General features: G+C 44.6%; 1 protein-coding gene across 1 annotated transcript in view; it reads right to left on the bottom strand.

Annotated features, from left to right (window-relative positions):
• The window catches only part of LOC126982311 (uncharacterized), a 26,449-nt gene extending 13,800 nt beyond the window's left edge, over positions 1-12,649 (bottom strand). The window contains exons 1-3 of the mRNA XM_050834311.1: positions 12,095-12,649; positions 4,085-4,242; positions 1,234-1,405 (exon numbers count right to left, since the gene is read on the bottom strand). Of these exons, the coding sequence (XP_050690268.1) occupies positions 1,234-1,405; positions 4,085-4,242; positions 12,095-12,153 (389 nt within the window). The 5' untranslated portion in view covers positions 12,154-12,649. The remainder of the gene's footprint in view (positions 1-1,233; positions 1,406-4,084; positions 4,243-12,094) is intronic.
• Between the last annotated feature and the right edge of the window lie 2,907 nt (positions 12,650-15,556).

The raw sequence follows: 15,556 nt of genomic DNA, 5'->3' as shown, positions 1-15,556 counted from the left end.
TAAAAGACACGAATTAAATAAGAGGAAAAAGAAAGAGGAGAAAGAAAGAAAGAAGGAAGAAGAGGAGTGAGTAGAGAGGAAAGAGAAAGAGAAAGGAAAGGAGCGAATAAATAAGAGAAAAAGAGAGATAGAAAGAAAGGAGGAGGAGGAGAGAATGAAAAGAGAAGGAAACAAGAGGAGAGGAAAAACAGAAAAGGAAGGAGATAAGAGATAAGAGATAAGGGGAAGATGGGAAGAAAAGTGAATATATAAGAGGAGGAAAGAGAGGGAGAGGAGTGAAAATGAGAACGAAAGAGGAATAAGAAGGAATGAAGAAGGAGAGGAATAGAGAAAGAACATTAAAGAAGAAGGGAATTACCAACACTATCAACACTTTCTCCCTGGACAATATGCAGCCTCTTCCTTCATCTTCTTCCCCCTCTTTATCTCCCTCCTTCATCTATTCCTTCTCTTCCTACGTTCGCTTGGTTTTCCCTCCAATCTTTCCTTCATCTTTCTCCTTCTCTTCCTTCTTCTGTTTATATTCTTCCTCATTTTCATCATCCTGTGTTTTATTCTGGTTATCTCTTCCTCCTCCTCCTCCTCCTCCTCCTCCTCCTCCTCAACTCTTCCTTCTTCTTCTTCTTCTTCTCTCTACCGCTAATGTAGTCCAAAAATAATAATGAGGTTATCACAAGTTTTGCACACACACACACACACACACACACACACACACACACACACACACACACACACACACACACACACACACACACGTTCTTCTCTGCCCTTTTCCCTACCTCTAAACCTCCTTCCCTTCTTTTCTTCTTATATTTGTTGTTGTTTTTATTTTCATTTGTGGTTTGTTTTGCCCTTTGAAGATGATTATTACTATTTATCTCTGTCCCCCCTCCGTGTGTGTATAATCTTCTATATTCTCACGTTCTCTTCCTCATTCTTTGTAAATATTTTCACTTTCATTCTCCTTTTTCTTCCCTTTCTCCCTGTTTCGTTTCTTATACTACTACTACTACTACTACTACTACTACTATTACTACTACTATCACTACAACTACTACATCTAATACTACTTCAAGAAAAAAAACAAGAAACAAAAAAAATCAGAAAAACAGAAACAAGAAAAAAAAAAACGATGGACAAAAACTACATCTACAACCACCATCAATCTCCCAAGCCTTTCCTCCACCCTCCACACACACCTGTCCCTTACCTCCCTTCCACACCTGTCCTCACCTGCCGGGCCGTCCTAGTGACTTCTCCGCAATGTCCATGTACGGCTGTCGTGACCCGCCCAAGAAGCGTTCCGGCCATCGTTCCTCCAGGATGACCCAGCACTCTCCCAGCTTGGTCCCGGAGAACCCGATGCCCACGCAGAAGGTCAGGATCATCACTACGCCCATCCAGCCTGGTGATGAGTGGGTGGTGATGATGAGGAGGAGGAGGGGATATTGAAGAGAGTGAGGAGGAAGAGGAGGAGGAGGTGGAGAAGAGAAGGTAAGGAGGAGGATGAAAAGAAGGGAAAGAAGAAGGAGGTGAAGAAGAGAAGACAAAGAAGAAGGAGGAGGAAAAGAAAAAGAAGGAAAAGTTGGTGAAGAGGAGGAGGAGGAGGAGGAGGTGGTGGGAAAGAGAAGAGGAAGATAGCGAAGAAGAGATAAAGGAAGAGAAGGAGAAGGAGAAGGGAAGAAAGCGAAGAAGAAAAGATAAAGAAAGAAAAGAAGAATGAGAAGAAAAAGGAGTAAAATAAAGAAAGAGAAGAAGAATGAGAAGAAAAAGAAGGAAAATAAAGAAAGAGAAGAAGAATGAGAAGAAAAAGAAGGAAAATAAAGAAAGAGAAGAAGGAGAAGAAAAAAGAAGTAAAATAAAGAAAGAGAAGGAGAATGAGAAGAAAAAGAAGGAAAATAAAGAAAGAGAAGAAGGAGAAGAAAAAAGAAGTAAAATAAAGAAAGAGAAGGAGAATGAGAAGAAAAAGAAGGAAAATAAAGAAAGCGAGGAAGAATGAGAAGAAAAAAAATAAGTAAAATAAAGAAAGAGAATGAGAATGATAAGAAAAAGAAGGAAAATAAAGAAAAAGAAGGAGAATGAGAAGAAAAAGAAGTAAAATAAAGAAAGAGAAGAAGAAGGAGAAGAAAAAGAAGGAAAATGAAGAAAAAGAAGAAGAAGAAGAAGGAAAAGATGGTGAAGAGGAGGAGGAGGAGGAGGAGGTGGGGAAGAGAAGAGGGAAGATGGCGAAGAAGAGAAGATAAAGGATAAAACGAAGGGAGAAAAAGAGGAGATGATAGAATATGGAGAGAAGAGGAAAGTGACGAAGGAGAGAAAGCAAATAAAGAAGGAAAATGAGGAAAATAAGAGGAAGACAGTAAACAAGAGCAAAGGAGAAGAAAGAGGAAAAGGGTATGAAAAGGGAAGAAGTGGAGAATGAAGAAGAGGAGGAGGTAAATAAAGATGAAAAGAAGAAAAAGAATAAACAAGAGGTAGAGAAAGAGGAGAAGAGGATAAAGAAGGGAAGAAGTGGAGGATGAAGAAGAGGAGGGAAATAAAGATGGTGAAAAGAAGGAAAATAATGAGAGGATGAGAGCAAACAAGAGATGGAGAGAAATAGAGGAGAAGGAGAGGAAAAAAGGGAAGAAGAGGAAGGAGGTGGAGAGAGAAGAAGGAGGAGGAGTTGATGATTGAGGAGGTGGTGAATGAAGAAAGGAAGAAGAAAGAAGAAAAAAAACAATATGATGATGATGAAGAAAAAAAAAGTAGAAAGCGGAAGAAGTAAAAAAAAACAAGTGCATGAAAAAAACAAGAAAAAATAAAGAAAATAAAGACAGAACAATAACGCGACGAAAAAGAAAACAAATAAAAACAAGAGAAGAAAATAAACAAGACCGGAAACAAGAAAAAAAAGAAAAAAAAGAAAGGAGGTGGAATATAATGGAGGAGGATAAAAAGGAGGAGGAAGACAATGGCAAAAGTTATGATTGAGGAGGAGGAGGAGGAGGAGGAGGAGGAGAGGAGGAGGAGGAGGAGGAGGAGGAGGAGGAGAAGGAGGAGGAAGTATATAGAATGGGAAAAGAAGGAAGAAGATGAGAGAAGAGATGAGAGGAAAGGTAATTTATGGAGAAGAGGAAGAGGAAGAGGAAGAGAAGGAGGAGGAGAAGAGGAAGAGGAAGAGAAAGAGGATGAGAAGGAGGAGGAGGAGGAGGAGTATGTGTGGTCTTCCGGCGCGCGCACACACACACACACACACACACACACACACACACACACACACACGCACACACACACACACACACACACACATACACCGTTCATTATACAACAAACTTTTACTAAACATTCCACTTCGTTAAAACATTCGTTATGCAAGAGAATTCTTCGTTAATTACCTTCGTTCGCATGTTAAAATATTCGCTACAATTACGACGTGTCTGAATATGTAGGGAAAAAAACCGTATATTATTGAAGAAACGAAAAAATATGTGAATGGCAGGAATCTCTCTCTCTCTCTCTCTCTCTCTCTCTCTCTCTCTGCACCAATTCCCAGAGCTTTTAACAATATATTTGCTTTAGTTATCCTGAATTTCTGAACAGGAAGAGAATGTGTGTGTGTGTGTGTGTGTGTGTGTGTGTGTGTGTGTGTGTGTGTGTGTGTGTAATGGCCTTTGAGAATATTGCATTGTGTATGACTGCGTAGTGAATCTCTCTCTCTCAGGTGCAGTCACTCGTACTACACTCGTATCATATAATTTAATACATACACACACACACACACACACACACACACACACACACACACACACACACACACACACACTCCCTTCTTTCCTCCTTCCTCAGTCTGCTTCCATGTTTCTTCTTTCCTTCTTTCCTCCTCCTCCTCCTCCTACTCTTCTTTTTCTTCCCCTCTTTCTTCTCTTTCTTACCCACATCTCCTCCTCCTCCTCCTCTTCTCTTCTCTTATTTCCACTTCTTCTCTTCCTCACTCAAAAATCTTCCTCCTCTTCTTTATTACCCACACCTCCTCCACCTCCTCCTCTTTTCTTTCCTCTTCTTCTCCTACTCTTCCTCACTCACACCTCCTCCTCTTTCTCCTTACCTGAGTTCGCCACGCCCTTGGGTAGCGAGAGGAAGCCAGCGCCGGCCATCTGTGCAACGAGGAAGAAGGCAGTCATCTCCCACCCCATCCCACCCCTCGGCGCTGCCCCCTCGCCCCCTTCTGCATCTCCGGGGGGGCCCTCAGACACCTCCATCTTCCTGTCGGGGGGTAGAGGTGTGGGTGAGTGTGGGTGTGGGTGCTGATGGGTGAGGGATGGCTGGGATATACGTGGATTAGTTTTGGGTATGCGTGGATAAAAATGAGTAAGAAGATAGAGGAAGGGATTGAAAACGTTCCTCGCACACACAAACACACACACACACACAAAATATCACAAACAAAAAACCACTAAAAATAATGATAGCGATCTTGTATTACCTGACAACCACCACCACCACCACAACAACAACAACAACAACAACAACAGCAAAGTTATCAGATACACACTCGCGGCTCATAAAAGATATGTTTTTATTTCTATTTACACTCGATCTTGATTTCATTGGTCACGTCGATACAGATAGACAAATAGATAAATGAATAGATAGATAGATAGATACGGATGGATAGATAAATAGAGAGGGAAAGGGACGGAGATAAAGGGAGGGACAGAGAGGGAGGGGAGAGAGGAAAGGGGAGAAAGGATTGGGAATGAGAGAGAGGGGGAGAGAGGAAAGGGAGGGGAAAGGAAGGGAAGGGAAGGAAAGAGAAGGGAAAGGAAGAGATGGGAAAGAAAAGGAAGGGAAAGGAAAGGAAGGGAAGGGAAAGAGAGGTAAGGTAAGGAAAGGAAGAGATGGGAAAGGAGGGGAAGAGAAGGGGAGGGAGAGAGGAAAGGGAGGGGAAAGGAAGGGAAGGGAGAGAGGAAAGGGAGGGGAAAGGAAGGGAAGGGAAGAGAAGGGAAAGAAAGAGATGGGGAAGAAAAGGAAGGGAAGGGAAGGGAAATAGAGGTAAGGTAAGGAAAGGAAGAGATGGGAAAGGAAGGGAAAATAAGGGAAGGGAGAAGAAGAGACTGGAAGGGAGGAGAAAAGAAGGAAGGGAAAGGAAAAGGAAAGAAAGAAAAGGGATGAAAAAGGAAGATACACAGATAAACGGACAGATAGGGAGACAGTGAAAGGTGTCGAATGTCTACTCTTGAAAACATACATAAATTAAAGTCTTCGGGAAACACCATCCACATTTCACTACCAAAACACCTATAGATTTTCCGGGAATTTGATATATGCGAGTTGTAAATATATGCGAATTCGCTCATAGGCGACTAACCTAAATGTGACAAGTATTCGTTTTATGCGAGAACAATTCGTTATTATGCGAGTAGCGGCGCTGGTGTGTGTTGGAGAGAGAGAGAGAGAGAGAGAGAGAGAGAGAGAGAGAGAGAGAGAGAGAGAGAGAGAGAGAGAGAGAGAGAGAGAGAGAGAGAGAGAGAGAGAGAGAGAGAGAGAGAGAGAGAGAGAGAGAGATGAGCAGGGGAGGGGTGAGGGAAGACGGACACCGACGCGTTTCATACATGTAGGCTACCAGTTGGTCTCACTCCGTCACGAGAGGATCCACTCACGCTTCTTCGTGTTTGGGGCAACTATTATGTGCTTTTTTTGTGTGATCACATTATGGGTCCTAAACGTCCAGCTCCTAGTACAAGTGGTGAACCTTCAGTTAAGCGCAAAAGGACTGCCCTTACTCTGGAGACTAAGTTAGGAATTGTGACAAGAGCAGAAGGTGGTGAGGGCGCGTCTGCTCTCGGCCGTGTGTACAGCCTCGGAGAGTCTACAATCCGCAACACTGTAAAAAGTGCTGATAAAATTCGTGATGCAGTGATTCAGTCATCTTGCCTTTCATCTAAAACTGCCACAGAAGTTCGTAGCCCCATCCTAGAAAAGATGGAAAAGTTACTGATCACGTCCATTGACCATGAAAATAAGACGAAAAGTTGTGTGTTGAGCGCTGCGGTAAGGTGCCAGGCGCTGAGGATCTAGTCGTGAGGCAGGTGACGATGCTCCTGTTGAGGCATTTTTGGCTAGTAAAGGTTGGGTTGCCAGATTTATGAAAAGGAACAATTTTCATGATTTAGCTATCCGTGGTGAGCAGGCAAGAGCAGACCATGACGCTGCCGCACGTTATCCTGCCGAGCTTCAGCGAATCATTGAAGAGTTTGGCGTCACAAGAAAACGGGCTTGTTTTGGAAACGCATGCCACGCAGACCATACATAAGCAAAGAGGAAAAAACAGCACCTGGATTCAAAGCTGCCAAAGATGGACTCACGCTTCTCTTATGTGGAAATGCTGAAGGTGACTGTAAAATGAAGCCACTGTTAGCGTACCGATCTGAGAACCCGCGAGCCTTGAAAGGGTTAAGTAAGAATATGCTGCCTGTTCACTGGGCATCTAATAAGAAGGCTTGGGTGACAGGGCAGGTGTTCGAGGACTGGTTCACCAAGCACTTTGCGGTAGAGGCTGAGCGATAATGTAGGGAGCAGAACCTGGCCTTTAAAGTTCTCCTGGGCACCCCAAACACTTGGACAGCATGAGCCCTGATATCACCGTTCGTTTCCTGCCACCTAACACTGCGTCACTAATCCAGCCTCTTGACCAGGGCGTCATCTCTACTTTCAAAGCTTATTTTCTACGTCGGACCTTCAATCAACTTTTAGAAGGAAGTGATGATTTTGAAGCCCCTGGAACCAAGCCTACAGTGACCGAATGGTGGAAGTCCTTTAATATTCGTGCTGCAATTAACATCATTGGAGAATCTTGGGAAGAAGTGAAAGCTTCTACTGTTAATGCTTCTTGGAAAGCAATTTGGAATGACGCTCTGCACTCCACTGTATTTCCGTCATTTGCAGGAACCTTGCAACAGTGTGTGGACCTTGGACGTCGTGTGGGTGGAGAAGGATTTGCAGACATGGAGCCTGATGACATCACCGAGCTTATCGACGCTCACGCTGAAGAGCTGTCTGTGGATGACCTGGTGGACATGTCTGCCACAGAAGAGGATGAAGAGGAGTCTGATGAAGTGGAGCTCATGGTCAAAGAGATGACCATGAAAGAAATGGCCGCATTTTTTAAGCTTAGTGAAGACCTTGCCCAGGCTGCCACGGGCATGGATCCCAGTTCACTTCAGACGTGCTCTTCAAGGTGTTATCGCTCCCTACCAGACCCTGTATGCACAGAAGCAGAATGCTGCCAAGCAAACAACAATAACATCATTCTTTAAGCCAGTCTCTGCAATTACTACTCCACCACCACCTTCAGAGGAGACCAAGGATCCACCTATATAGCCACTCCACTCCCAACGAAACTCCACCTTCGCTCCACTTCTCCACTCCAGCTTCAAGTCCTAACCCCTCACGCACGTCGTTCTCTGCAGGTCAGATTGCCGGTCAGATGCCTCCTTACTCCTGCCAGAGAGCTCCGTCACCTTACCCAAGACACCAGAACACCAACAACCCAACAACGAAGACCCCGATAATGCCACAACTTGGTCCCAGTAAAATTCACCGCTCGCCATCCTTACACTCGTCCCCAGGAGCCCACGCACCGCCAGTCATGGAGTGAGTACAATTTCTTTTCTTTTTTTTTGTTTACAATGTATTTTCATATTATATTTTACAGTTTATCTATACTAATGTGCTTTATTGTTGCCTTAGTGCTTTATTATTGTGAAACGGTGCCGGAATAAATAGTTAGGGGGTTCGGAAACGGGTCGTGGAACATAGCCCCCAATAATTAATGGGATGATAGGTTCGATATATACGAATTGACATTATGCGAGCTTTTTGCAGAACGTAACCCTCGCATATAACGAATACCTGGTGTGTATATCTATGTTCGAACTTATCACGTTTTCTCTCTGTCCCTCTTTCATTAGCTAAAGAAAACCGTTCCATTTCCTAGGTCTTAGATGTGTAAGGGGTGACTCTACAATGGGGGACTTTAATATTTTTTCTGCCTTGTAATGTGTAGAGTGAAAAAGGTTGAAGTACCGTTTGAATGAGAGATGAGATGAGAGAGAGAGAGAGAGAGAGAGAGAGAGAGAGAGAGAGAGAGAGAGAGAGAGAGAGAGAGAGAGAGAGAGAGAGAGAGAGAGAGAGAGAGAGAGAGAGAGAGAGAGAGAGAGAGAGAGAGAGAGAGAGAGAGAGAGAGAGAGAGAGAGAGAGAGAGAGAGAGAGAGAGAGAGAGAACAAGGATGGAAAGTTAAGAAGAAGAAGAAGAAAAAGAAGAAAGAATAAAAAGAAAAGAACGAGACGAAAATGCCAAGGCTAGAGAGAGAGAGAGAGAGAGAGAGAGAGAGAGAGAGAGAGAGAGAGAGAGAGAGAGAGAGAGAGAGAGAGAGAGAGAGAGAGAGAGAGAGAGAGAGAGAGAGAGAGAGAGAGAGAGAGAGAGAGAGAGAGAGAGAGAGAGAGAGAACAAGGATGGAAAGAAAAGTTGAGAAGAAGAAGAAAAAGAAGAAAGAATAAAAAGAAAAGAACAAGAGACGAAAATGGCAAAGCTAACTTTTCCCCCGAAGTTGACCTCTCTTTGCCTCTCACTGTCTCCTTTCGTTCGGTCTTTTTTTAGTTTTGATGCCCTTGAGCTGTTCCCTTTGCTGAGAGAAAAAAAACTAATAGGGAGCATACCCCCGGGGGCGCGTCGCTTCACTCACTCGCTGTCCATACTACCGGCGGTCCTTCCGAGCAAGCCCCCACGCAACTGCCCTGTCCATCCTGAAGGGGCTATTACACTGGGCAAATTTTCCGTGGATCTTCAGTCAAACCACGATTTCCGCTGGCGTGGGTCTCAATTGTTTGTTGTTATTGCTGCTGATGATGATGGTGAGTAATACCGTCGTTCTTCAGTGTAATCTACCGTAGCCTTGGAAGATCGTGGACACGTCAGAAAACCACGGAAATATGAGAACCACGCCAGCGGAAATCACGGTTTGACTGAAGATCTACGGAAAATTTGCCCGGTGTAATAGCGCCTTAAGTCCCTCCCGGCAGGATCGGCTGACTTGCCCCATCCATGAGCTACGTGGGCGTCCCTTTGGTCACCTCCACTCAGGGTTGTCTCGTACAAACAACCCTGCGAGCAAGATTGACGTGCGGGAGGCGCGCCACGTGCCATATAGCCGGAGTTGCCGTTCATGGACTAGGTGCCGCTTTCAGTCACTTCGTTTGTTTTGATCGTTACCAATGGCGGCGATCGACGCTATAGTTTTCCACGTGAAACTGGCCTATGGGGTAGTGGCGGCTGCAGAGGAAGCGAGAGGTGTTGAGAGTGTGTGGTAAGGTGCGGGGCTAAGCTAACCCTGCAGCCGTCACTACCCCATCGGCCAGTTTTACATGGAAATACTATAGCGGCGATAACAGCCATTGCTAACGATCAACCCAAACAAAACGACTGTGAAAGCGGCCCTAAGCTGGCAACAGGCCTCGATTCAGTTACACATATTAGTCGCAGGTTCAACACGGTCATTCCAGTGATGCCCCGTGATCCTACGAAGACATCGACAACGATAACGCCATATACTCGTGTTGAGCGAGGCATTAGCACGAGATATGGGAAACAGCAGAGGAAAGCGGCAGTTACCAGCGTCATTATTGTTACTTTTTATCGTTATTACATCATCTTCATCACCGTGAGTAAGGGGAGGCCAGAGTGACAGGTGTAATCAGTGAGTCCCATCTGGAGTGTCATGCTCTCAAGTGGATCTCAGCCTTATCAACTGCGCGGCCCTGACACACACACACACACACACACACACACACACACACACACACACACTTCTCTTTCTTTCCTTTCCTTTTATCTCCACTTTCTCTTCTTGCATTTCCTTCTTTCCCTTCGTTATCTCCTCTAATCTCCCTCTTCCTTCTTTTAGTCTTGCATTTTTTCTCATTATATTTTCCTTCTTTCATCTCTTTATCTTGGTTTCTTCTTTTTTCTCTCTCTCTCTCTCTCCCATCCTTTGGCTGTAAATATGTCAATAAACATATCAAATCAAATCAAATCAAATCTCTCTCTCTCTCTCTCTCTCTCTCTCTCTCTCTGTCTGTGCCTGTATCTCAAGGTAATTCACGCGAGACACACTGCATTCAAATCCCAGCAATAGCAAGTCATGGCGTATTGCAAGCTCAGACCGAGAACCAGGCGGAGCGACAGAATTAGAACCTTCACCGGGGCAGGATGGAATACACTAACACCAGACAAAGAACCAGGTGGAGAGGTGGAATTAGAACCTTCACCGGGGCAGGATGGAGTACACTAACACCAGACAGAGAACCAGGTGGAGAGGTGGAATTAGAACCTTCACCGGGGCAGGATGGAGTACACTAACACCAGACAGAGAACCAGGTGGAGAGGTGGAATTAGAACCTTCACCGGGGCAGGAGGGAGTGGAGTACACACCAGACAGAGAACCAGGTGGAGAGGTGGAATTAGAACCTTTACCAGGGCGGGATGGAGTACACTAACACCAGACAGGGAACCAGGTGGAGAGTTGGAATTAGAACCTTTACTGGGCAGGATGGAGTACACTAACACCAGACAGAGAACCAGGTGGAGAGGTGGAATTAGAACCTTCACCGGGGCAGGATGGAGTACACTAACACCAGACAGAGAACCAGGTGGAGAGGTGGAATTAAAACCTTCACTGGGGCAGGATGGAGTACACTAACACCAGACAGAGAACCAGGTGGAGAGGTGGAATTAGAACCTTCACTGGGGCAGGATGGAGTACACTAACACCAGACAGAGAACCAGGTGGAGAGGTGGAATTAGAACCTTTACTTTACTTTACTTTACTTTATTTTACCACCACCACTACCATCACCACCACCACTACCATCACCACCCACCATCATCACCACCACCGCCCAACATCATCACATCAACACCACCACCACCATCACCTCACATCTGGCACTAATTGCGTCATTACCTGTGTCCGCGGCCCGCTCGTACACCTGTGAGGGTTGTTAGCGGGCAGGTGTTGGCCAATTAGTGTTACCTACTTGCTTAAAGGCACGCCCAGGACACCTTCCCCCCACCCCCCCCCTCTCTCTCTCTCTCTCTCTCTCTCTCTCTCTCTGCGTCCCTCAGGGCTCGGTTCTTGGCCCAATGCTCTTCATTATTTACATCAACGACGTTTGCGTTGGAATCAATAATCGCATTAGTAAATTTGCAGACGACACAAAGATTGGTTACTCATTCTCACTGACAGGCAAAGCCTCCAAGGAGACTTGCACAAAATTTCAGCTTGGTCTGATAGATGGGAGATGCCCTTTAACGTAGACAAGTGCCAGGTCCTTCAAGTTGGAACAAGAATTAAGAAGTTCGATTACGAAATGCGCGGCGTCAAACTCAAAAGCGTTCAATGCGTCAAGGACTTGGGAGTCAAATCCGCGTCAAACCTCAAATTCTCACAGCAATGCATTGATGCTGCAAATAAAACGAACAGAATGTTGGGCTTCATTAAAAGAAACTTTTAGTTAAAAATAAAGAAGTAAGACCGCACTTGGAATATGCGGTACAGTTTTGGTTTCCCACCATGCAAAGGACATTGCTAAATTAGAAGGTGTTCAGCGTCGGGCAACAAAAATGATCCCTTCCTCTCTTGAGAAACGTCGCCTCCAAGGAAAACTGATTGAATGTTTTAAAATGTTTAATGGCTTTTTGAATGTGGATGAATCGAAATTGTTCATGATCGAAAACATGTTACGAACGAGAAATAACGGCACAAAACTTAAGTGTAAACAAATAAATTCAGACTGCACCAAATTTTTCTTCACTAACGTTGTAGCGCGAGGCTGGAATAAACTCCCGCGTCAGTGGTCCAGTGCAACACGATTAATTCATTTAAGAACAAGCTCGACCGACACTTCCTTCAACTTAATATTCACTAAGTTGAAATGCAAAGTCTTGGTGACATTGAATTTAATAGGATTCCAGTTAGGTTTAAGGACAGACCACCAAGTCTGGACCATGGGATCTGTGTGGTCTCTATATCTATGTAAATCTTTCTCTCTCACTTACTTTACTGCCGAGCCCTTGGTGGATAAGGAGGAGGAGGAGATGGAGGAGTGACGTGACATGCTGGTGGAGGAGGAGGAGGAGGAGGAGGAGGAGGTCGGCAGGGAGGGTGAGGGAAAAGGATGAGGAAGAGAGACGGAAAAGGAAGAGGAGGGGGAGAGAAAGAGGAGGAGAAAGAAGAGAAAGGAGGAAGAGGGGGAGAGAAAGAGGAGGAGAAAGAGGAGAAAGAAGAGAAAGGAGAAGGAGGAGGAGGAGGAGGAGGAGAAAAAAAAAGCTAAATAAACCACAAACAAAAAAAAAACAAAAAAAAATAAACAACAAATAAGAAAGGAGCAGAAACTATACGACCAAAAAAACAAAACACAAAGAAAAACAAAATAACCCAAAACAAAAACAAACAAAAAGAGAAAAGGAAGGAAAGGAAAACCAGCAAAAGGCGAGGATAAAGTGACCAGGTGTTGCCAGGTAAGCCAATTAAGGGAACACAGGTGAGAAGGGCAGGTAAGTCTTGGTCAGGTAAGGTGGGAGGTGGGTGAGAGACTGACAGATTGACTGGATGGGAGAGAGAAAGAGAGAGAGGGAGAGAGAGGGAGTGGGAGAGGGAGAGGGAGAGAGAGAGAGGGTTGAAGAGATAAAAAGTGTGAGGAGAGAGGGAGGGAAGGGAGAGAAGGGAGGGAGGAAGGGAGGGAGAGGAGAGAGAGATAGGGACAGGAGTAAGGAAGAGAGGGTTCAGGGAGGGAAGGAAGGAGGGAGGGAGAGAAGGGAGGAAGGAGGGAGAGAAGGGAAGGAGGAAGGGAGGGAAAGGAGAGAGAGAGGGACAGAAGGAGTAAGGAAGAGAGGGTTCAGGGAGGGAAGGAAGGTCGGAGGGAGAGAAGGGAGGAAGGGAGAGAAGGGAAGGAGGAAGGGAGGGAGAGGAGAGAGAGATAGGGACAGAAGGAGTAAGGAAGAAAGGGTTCATGGAGGGAAGGAAGGAGGGAGGGAGAGAAGGGAGGAAGGAGGGAGAGAAGGGAAGGAGGAAGGGAGGGAAAGGAGAGAGAGAGAGAGAGAGAGAGAGAGAGGGACAGAAGGAGTAAGGGAGACAGGGTTCAGGGAGGGAGGGAAAGGAAGGAGGGAGAGAAGGGAGGGAGGGAGAGAGGGAGGAAGGGAGGGTATCTTGCGTTTAATCTTATCATGTGTTGTGGTCAGTGTGTGTGTGTGTGTGTGTGTGTGTGTGTGTGTGTGTGTGTGTTTCTTCGGTTCATTCTATCATTTATTTTTATTTGCATATGTATTTGAATATTTTGTTATGTACGTATTTGACAGATTTCTAAGTGTTTATGTACGTATTTGACAGATTTCTAAGTGTTTATGTACGTATTTGACAGATTTCTAAGTGTTTATGTACGTATTTGACAGATTTCTAAGTGTTTATGTACGTATTTGACAGATTTCTAAGTGTTTATGTACGTATTTGACAGCTTTATGTGTTTATGTACGTATTTCACAGATTTCTAAGTGTTTATGTACGTATTTGACAGATTTCTAAGTGTTTATGTACGTATTTGACAGATTTCTAAGTGTTTATGTACGTATTTGACAGATTTCTAAGTGTTTATGTACGTATTTGACAGATTTCTAAGTGTTTATGTACACATTTGACAGCTTTATGTGTTTATGTACGTATTTGACAGATTTCTAAGTGTTAATTAAGCAGTTAGAGTATATTTTGATATACTTGACAATGAAATGCGGATTCATTCAGAGTAAGATAACTGCGTGCGAGATTAGCTCAAGGTCAAATCAGTGCAAGGCAAGACAAGACCAGGAGTATTTTGAGTGGTGAGGAGGAGGAGGAGGAGGAGGAGGGGGAGGAGGAGATGGAGGAGGAGGAGGAGGGGGAGGAGGAGATGGAGGAGGAGGAGGAGGAGGAGGGGGACGAGGAGGAGATGGAGGAGGAGGAGGAGGAGGAGAGGGCTAAATCCAGGTGTGTTTCGACAGGTAACCTTCACCTCGCTATTAATCAAGCCTTACCTTGTTATCGATTAATCCCAGGTGATGGATGACTCTATGGGGATGGAGGATTAAGTGGATGAGGTTATGGTTGTGTGGATGACGGAATGGGTGGGTGAAGGGAGGGAAGGATGGAAGGAGGGAAGGAAGGAGGGAAGGAAGGAAGAAAGGAAGGAAAGGTAGAAGGGAGGAAGGAGGGAAGGAAGGATGGATGGAAGGAAGGAAGGGAGAAGGGAAAGATGGAAAGAAAGAAGGAAGGAGGAAAGAAAGAAAGAAGGGGAGGAGGAAAGGAAGAATGGAAGGAAAGAAAGAAAGAAGGAGAGGAGGGAAGGAAGAAGAGAAGGAAGGAAAGGTAGATGGGAAGGAAGGAAGGGAAGGTTGGAGAAGGAAGGAAAGAAAGAAGGAAAGGAAGGAAGGATGGAAGGAAGGAAGGGAAGGAAAGAAAGAAGGGGAGGAAGGAAGGAAGGAAGGAAGGAAAATGTGAATGAACGAAGGATATAATAAACAGATAAAGGAAGAAAGAAACGAAGGAAGCAAAATTAAAAAAAAAAAGAATAAAGGAAAGACGAAGGAGAAAGAAGAGGAGGAAGAAGAGAGGAAGTGGAGAATTTATAGATGAAGGAATAAAGGAAAAAAAGAACAAAATGAAAAAATAATAAAAAAGAAAGAAAAACAAACCTAATAAATGAAAAAAAATGAAGGAGGAAAGCAAGAGATGAAGGAGGGAGAGAAGAGATGAAGAAGAGAAGGAAGAGAGGGAGAGAAAAGAAAAGGGAGGAGAAAGGGAGGAAGGGAGAAAAGCAAAGAAGGACGAAAGGAAGGGAGGAAGAAAGATAAGATGAAAGGAGGAAAGGAAGGAAGAAGAGGTGAAGAAGGGAAGGAAAAGAGGGAGAGAAAAGGGAGGAGAAAGGGAGGAAGGGAGAAAAAAACGACGAAATGAAGGGAGGAAGAAAGAGATGATGAAATGAATGAAGGAGTGAATGAAGGAAGGAAGGAAGGAGTGATGAAGAAGAGAAGGAAGAGAGGGAGAGAAAAGAAAAAAGGAGGAAAAAGGGAGGAAGGGAGAAAAATATGACGAAAGGAAGGGAGGAAGAAAGAGAAGATAAAATTAATGAAGGAGTGAATGTATGAAGGAAGGAAGGAAGGAAGAGATGAAGAAGAGAAGGAAGAGAGGGAGAGAAAAGAAAAAGGAGGAGAAAGGGAGAAAGGGAGAAAAATATGACGAAAGGAAAGGAGGAAGAAAGAGAGGATAAAATTAATGAAGGAGTGAATGTATGAAGGAAGGAAGGAAGGAAGGAAGGAAGAGATGAAGAAGAGAAGGAAGAGAGGGAGAGAGAAGAAAAGGGAGGAAAAAGGGAGGAAGGGAGAAAATATGACGAAAGGAAGGAAGGAAGAAAGAGAGGATAAAATTAATGAGGGAGTGAATGTATGAAGGAAGGAAGGAAGGAAGGAAGAGATGAAGAAGGGAAGGAAGAG

Source organism: Eriocheir sinensis, chromosome 50, assembly GCF_024679095.1.
Source record: "Eriocheir sinensis breed Jianghai 21 chromosome 50, ASM2467909v1, whole genome shotgun sequence".
Classification (NCBI taxonomy): domain Eukaryota; kingdom Metazoa; phylum Arthropoda; class Malacostraca; order Decapoda; family Varunidae; genus Eriocheir; species Eriocheir sinensis.
The sequence above is the reverse complement of the archived record's forward strand: the minus strand, read 5'-3'. Positions and strand labels throughout refer to the sequence as shown.